A 6,763-nucleotide genomic window follows, 5' to 3' on the forward strand; every position below is an offset into this window, starting at 1 on the left:
GTCTCCCATACACACGCTGAATACAGCGTGTATGATCAGCTGCGTGAGCAGGCGTCCTGAGCCTGATGTGTCATGACGTAGGATCCGGCAGAAGCCGGCCACCACGTCAGTTACCACGGCAACAACAGACGCTATTCTGAACATATATATATATATATATATATATATATATATAGAGAGAGAAAGAGAGAGAGAGAGAGAAACGTAAGGTTTTATAAATACAGTGTTAGGAGTCATGTACTTCCAGGAGAGGCTGGAGTACAGTCAGACAGTCCAGTCGGCCGGGATTCTTCCTGCAGCGAGACCTCTAAACTTTGATTCTGATCTGTAGAGCAGTGGCAACAAGCCAAAGACCATCCTTGCCTAACATCGCGGAATGGCCAGAAGGCTTCTGGAAATTGGGTGAACCGTCCAACCCCCTGGAAAGGTGGGCAAGTCTCCTACATCTCACCCCACCAATCACATGCCTTCGGATGCCCACTTACAGCGTAGAAGTGTGAGAACTGAGAGGGACAAAATTCAAGGCCCAAAAAGAAAATTTGGGTACCCTAAAGAAGGGACGAGTGAGCAGTCAGTACAGGGTTGGTGAGCAAGAAAAACAGACTGATGACCTGCGGGGGGAAATTGCAATGTTGGAAGCAATGGTACAAAATAACCAGGATAACCGGCCTGCTCTTCTAGAGAGATATCTTAAGAGTGACGATGAAGTTAAAAAGTTTAAATCCAAAGTAGCAGAACTATGGATGCAAAGTAACTTGTGTGAGGAACAGCAGATAAACGGTAACTTGATTAAACAAAGTATGATGTTCCAGGATATAATGTCTGTCAGCAGCAATGAGATGAAGAGGATATCCTCATTAAATATGCCAATTTACAATAAGAGACAGAAGTATCAAAGTAGAGAAATTCCCTGAAAGTCTTGTAAAAGGTGATGGGATATCTTAGCGTTGCTCTCTCCCAAAGCATTACAGGACCAGTCAACAAAACTGTGTCCAAAGTTGATGATAAAGAACTGACGTGTGCAGATGGTGATCGTATGACCCATCAGGTGAAACCACAAGATGTAGAGAAGTCCAAACACTTACCTGGATCCAAGGGAGCTGCTCCAGAATGCTGCCCTCCAGTTGCCGGCGCCCTAGGCACTTGCCTAGAGCTGCCTAGTGGTGGCGCCGGCCCTGCTTGAAGCAAGTAATCCAGCAAAACTGAATCTAAAAATAAAAGAACTTTGTGGACAGTGAATTTTAACCCATGCGGTTAGAACGTGTTAAAGGTCTTCATATTTTCAAGGCCCAAAAAGCAAATACTCAAGAAGATCCTGGAGATACAAGCCTTATAGAGGTGGCAGATAGCCATCAAAAACATGAGGTGAAGTTTGTGGATCAATGGAATAAATATTCATGTATGTTATGCGGACAAGAGAATCCAGGATCTGAGAGGGGCAGTACCAGTACACCTTCTTACACAAAGCCAAGGACTGAAGGTTATGATGCTAGGGGCACTCAGCGTAATACTGACGATTTGGAAAAGGATGAGTTGCCATTGAAGTACAGTAGCTGTGCAGCGCTGCAGGGTTGAAGAAAACAGATACTGTAAAACAGAAGTTGGCCAATGGATGTGCCATAAAAGTTTCAAGCATGAGGAACCTAAACTACTTGTACACAAGTCATTTACATTATCCATTGTCTCTGTAGTCTTCTCTATGTAGAGAAGACCACCAGTCAATTTAAGGAAAGGATGACAGTACATCGGTCCACCATAAGGCTTTTGTGAGCAAAGACATGGACTTTCTACTCTGGGCTATAAAATAATAGATCAGGTGCGTAATAATATCAGGGGTGGTGATTAATACATACCTCCCAACGTGACCCATTCCAGGAGGGACATGATGCTCTGCTCCTGGACTTCCATGCCAGTATCAGTTGCACGGCTGCACCACTGTCAAAAATTCAGATAGGGTAGTCCCACCAACTACCACCCAAACACCACCGTCCAGGACTCACTGGCAGGTGTAGCTCCCCTGTTTGAGTTGCGTACAGTGGTACAGCCTCACCTCTGCAACTGTCACTAGCAAGGAAGTCCAGGAGCAGAGTCTATTGTCCCTCCTGGAATGGGTCACGTTGCAAGGTTTTATCTATATGCCGTCAGCTCCCTCTGAATGTTCCATTTGTTATTTATGTATTTATTTATTTCGTCCCTGCTTTCTTTTATTTATTGTCTATTATTGCTCATAGATCTGTTGATAGGGGTTGCCTAGCTACCTGACTGGAAGGTGTGATGCCAGATGGTGATGTCATACAGACCGGACGGATGTTGGCTGCATGTGATCCAGTCACGGTGATGGGGGTACTATTTAGGTAAGTCTTTAGTGTTGTATCTTTTGAGCCTGACGACAGTCAATAAAGACTGTTGCATTGTATGTGACCATTGTGTCCGTTATTTGAGTATTCAAAGCAAGTCCCATAAGTGCCGTCTGGCAATGAATAAGGAACCCCTGGAAATGAGCATAAAACCCCTGACGATGAGCTTGTAACCCCTAGCAATGAGCACGAATACTCTAGAAACGATCATGTAACCACTGGCAACAAACGTGATATCCCTGGCAACGAGCATTTTGGTAAAAAATAATAATAATTATAAATACATGTGGGGGGGGGGGGGGCAGAATATTTCTTTGGCAGGGGGGCACAGAATTTCTAGTTACACCGCTGTGTTATACTTACAGTGCAGACGTTGGCTGTGTAAGTTCCATGTTGCCATGTGTGTGCTTTTATAGACATGGCATAATTGCAGCACTTAGAATTAATGGGAGAGTTCCCCGTAGACTCTATCAAGATCTGCATTAAACGCATCCTTATATGATAGCAATTTTTCTAATCATTATTGTGCAGATGTGATCTCCCAGCTGTGTTAAATCTGATATAGGGTACGGTATATATAAACTATGTCTCTGGTTTAGATGTCTCTGGATTCTATATTATCGGGTAACAAATTAAATATGATTGAAAGGAAACTGTTTCATTATAGCAAGAGATGAATATAGAATTTCACCCCATTTATAAAGCATGTTAGTAACAATACTGTAGACCTATCACCACCATTTACCATCCCCGACTGTCTCATCAGATTTCCCATCAAAAGTATTAGAAGTCAAAGTTAAAATGTGTTCACACGCAGGGTTTGTCACCGGCACCTATTACGGACGACAGCTGTCAGTTTGTGCATGGCCGAGCGGGCAGCGGCCAGTGATGAGCATCAGGATCAAATCGGCCTCGAATGAGGCTGAAAACCGTTTAATGTCCATTGCATTTTGATTCGATTTTGACTATAAAAACATAGAAACATAGAATTTGACGGCAGATAAGAACCATTTGGCCCATCTAGTCTGCCCCTTATTTACCCTTCAGGTAATCTCAACCCTTTTTAATCCTTATTTTTTTGTAAGGATATCAATATGCCTATCCCAAGCATGTTTAAATTGTTCTACAGGCTATTCCACTTATCCACTACCCTTTCTGTGACGTAATTTTTTTCTAACATTTCCCCTGAACCTACCTCCCTCCAGTTCCAGTGCATGTCCTCGTGTTCTACTACTTCTTTTCCTTTGAAGAAAAATTCCCTCCTATATATATGTACTATAGATGTACACAGCACCATGTACACACGGTTCGATCTGGTCTATTTTTCTATTAGACTTTGTTTATAAAATCAAAATCAAATCGAAATCGAACGGTTTTCAGACGCATTCGATTGCCAATTTGATCCTGATGCTCCCAATCGATTGCCGATTTAATCCCGATAGACTGTGCAGGCCAGACTATATAGTACAGATATGTACTATATAGTCTAAATCAAATGCGTTTTGCTAGCCGTTGGATTCGATCCCGATTATCCCCTTGTTTCACGCGTCAATCCAAGTTTCAAACATATAGTACACAGTGCAGAATATTTACTAAAGCAGATTAAAACACAACTTAATGCCAAATTTACTGAATGTCTTAGAGGTACCTGATACGTTCAACATCCAACATCAAATCAAACATCAAACGAGTAAACAATGTTTTTATTAGTTTATAGTAAAATATAAATATAATTCTAGCTGATGCTTTTATCTATATCATCCTGCATTAGACTTATCTCTGGCTCTTCGCATGAGATATTCCCGGGAGTTCCTGTCTGGCCTGAACACTATGATGAAACATTTAGGCAGGAACATGCAGATCACCAGAGCCCAGCTAGAAGCCAAGATGGCAAATATCTCCATGGCCACCGTGTACTTGCCCTGAGCACTGAGTGAGGCTGGGATAAAGGAGACCCAGACACTGAGGAAGGCCAGCATGCTGAAGGTAATAAACTGGGCCTCATTGAAGCTGTCAGGGAGTCTCCGAGCCAGGAAGGCAACAATGAAGCTAATGGTGGCCAGAAGAAACAGATAACACAGCATGGTCCAGAAGGCAATGGGGGAACCTTCATTACACTCAACAATGATGAGTCCAGGTTTGGATTGAATGTTATACTGCGGAAAAGGAGCAGCGAGTGACAGCCAAGTGATACACAGGATGAACTGTAAGAGGAAACCAGTAGTAATGATCATGTAGGACACTTGAGGTGTGGTCCATCGCTTCAGCCTGCTGCCAGGTCTGGTGGCCATGAAAGCAAGGACCACCAAGATTGTCTTTGCCAAAATACAAGAGATACAAAGGGCAAACACTAGGCCAAATGCAGCTTGGCGTAGCAAACAGGTCTCAGTTTGGGGATTACCAATGAAAACTAAAGAGCAGAGGAAACACAAAGACAGGGACACCAGCAGAAGGCAGCTTAGAGAGTAATTGTTGGCTTTCACTATGGGCGTGTGCTTATAGTAGATAAAAGTCATTAAAATGAAAACAGGAACGGCCGAAGACAGTAAGCTTGAAGATGACAATGATGCCCCTAATGGATCGTCATAGTGCAGGTACTCTACAGGCTTCTGTAGACATTTGGATTTCTGGAGATTCGGCCACTGGTCCCATGGACACTTCAGACAATCAACAGAATCTGAGAGAGAGAATGAAATATTACTTGTTGCATTTTACAGTTTATAAGCAAAGTAGGAAACACCTTAATACAATACCAGTACTATATTGCTGACATGGATATATCAACAGTAAAACCATTGATTTATCAATCGCTACAAATACTGCTGGGCACAAATGTAGGGAAAAGTTTCTACAATAATAAAGTTATTTCTCGTTTCTTCTTCTTGTCTCTAATTTCTTCCTAGTTGTTATAAAGCATGTGTGTCCCACAGTGATGTCTTCCACCTAACCCTACACCCAGGGCATGTGCAAGGCATCTAGACACCCCAGGCAGGGGGGGAGGGGTGCTGCGGCCGATTATATCCAGCCCGAAGGGGGGCGGGTGCTGTCTGCAGCCCGCTAACCTGCGCCATGAGGGGTGGGTTCTAACTGGGGCGGGGGGGGGGGGGTGCTAGTAGTGTGAGGGAGCTTACTCTGGTTAATGGTCGGGGGGCGGGCAGCTACGTCCTTCCAGAGGATGGCAGCTTCTTTCTGCTGCTTCTCTCCTGCAGCATGTGGCACTGCCCTTGAGTGGCCACCAGTCATAGGCAATTGAATAAAGCTGCCTAGTGGGTGTCTCCGGCCCAGCCTAAACCTCATAGGATTTGCATTTAAGGGAGGCCGATCCCATGCCATTTCTTCAATCCTACTGCAGGAATCTGGATTGAAAAAAACGCTCAGTTGCGAGAATCCCAGGACCCCGCTACATTTGTCTTTCTTACTGCATCTCTGATCTTTTAGAACTTTTTTCTTTTGTCTAGTAATGTTACCTTATGCCCTGTAACGTAAAAAAAGTGAAAAACGTATGTCGACCCTTTTCATGCTGACAGTTCCTATGTCGACCATTTGTTTGTGTCGACATTTCAACCTTGAGCGACGTTGACCTTTTCATTTTGTTGACCTATGGCCTGATGACCTATAGCGGTTGACCTATTGAGTTTTGACCTTAATTGTTACCTAACCCGGGGGTCTATTGTCAATGAGGATCGGGGCATTATTTTTTAATCATGGCCTATTGACGTGGGGGACGGGATGCTTACAAAAAAAACCACTAAATTTTTATAATTTTTTGATAATAAAATATTTTAATATTATATTATAAATACTTTTATACTTTATGTGGGGATAAAGTTGTCAATTAGGTGGTTAAGCTCCAGAAAACTTTGTTATCTCAGGACCTATCAGCAGGTCCATCACTCACCCGTCTGGTTAGATATTTCTCCTTGTAGACAGGGGACACATTCAAAGCAGCAGACGGGTTGTCCTCTTATAGCGGCCGTCCTGGTACCGGGGGGACAGCTCTCACTGCAGACTGAGCGAGGGGTCTGGGGATAGGACACAACGTTGAGAGGTTATTTCTACTGTCGCTATTTACCAGACTAGTGTATGCATTATCAGGGCTGGCTCTACCATTACACAGCTGCCTAGGGGCTCCAGAATCTAGGTTGGGGGAGGGGCACGAGACTGACCACCAGACGCATCCTCGATGAATTTAGGGACCGTATTCTGGTTGATTCGTTCACATGTACATTTGCACGCACCCATGTAAACGATAGTCGTACGCAGTCATTCGAAGTGACGCCCATACCACATGCGAAGGTGAACGGCAACCAAAGGGGAGTGGACTCGAACTACCGGCACACTTGCATGCTCCTACACACATCGCCGTGTACACAAGATCAGGCACTGTGCCTGTGTGTGAACAGCCT

At 43.9% G+C, this 6,763-nt stretch overlaps 1 protein-coding gene across 1 annotated transcript; it reads right to left on the reverse strand.

Annotated features, from left to right (window-relative positions):
- Nucleotides 1–4,114: 4,114 nt before the first annotated feature.
- On the reverse strand, nt 4,115–6,535 carry LOC146073370 (vomeronasal type-2 receptor 26-like). Its single transcript, XM_083180549.1, has 3 exons — nt 6,524–6,535; nt 6,256–6,379; nt 4,115–5,034 (listed from the first exon to the last, which is right to left on the reverse strand). Exons 1-3 carry the CDS (start codon nt 6,533–6,535, stop codon nt 4,115–4,117), a joined length of 1,056 nt encoding a protein of 351 aa, XP_083036675.1.
- Between the last annotated feature and the right edge of the window lie 228 nt (nt 6,536–6,763).

Source organism: Crinia signifera, chromosome 4, assembly GCF_055691185.1.
Source record: "Crinia signifera chromosome 4, ASM5569118v1, whole genome shotgun sequence".
Lineage (NCBI taxonomy): Eukaryota > Metazoa > Chordata > Amphibia > Anura > Myobatrachidae > Crinia > Crinia signifera.

Excerpts from the sequence above, each read along its gene's own strand:
- LOC146073370 (XM_083180549.1), bottom strand. Across the intron at positions 5,035-6,255 it reads AGAAATATCTAACCAGACGG|ATTCTGTTGATTGTCTGAAG; the intron begins GTGAGTGATGGA and ends TCTCTCTCTCAG.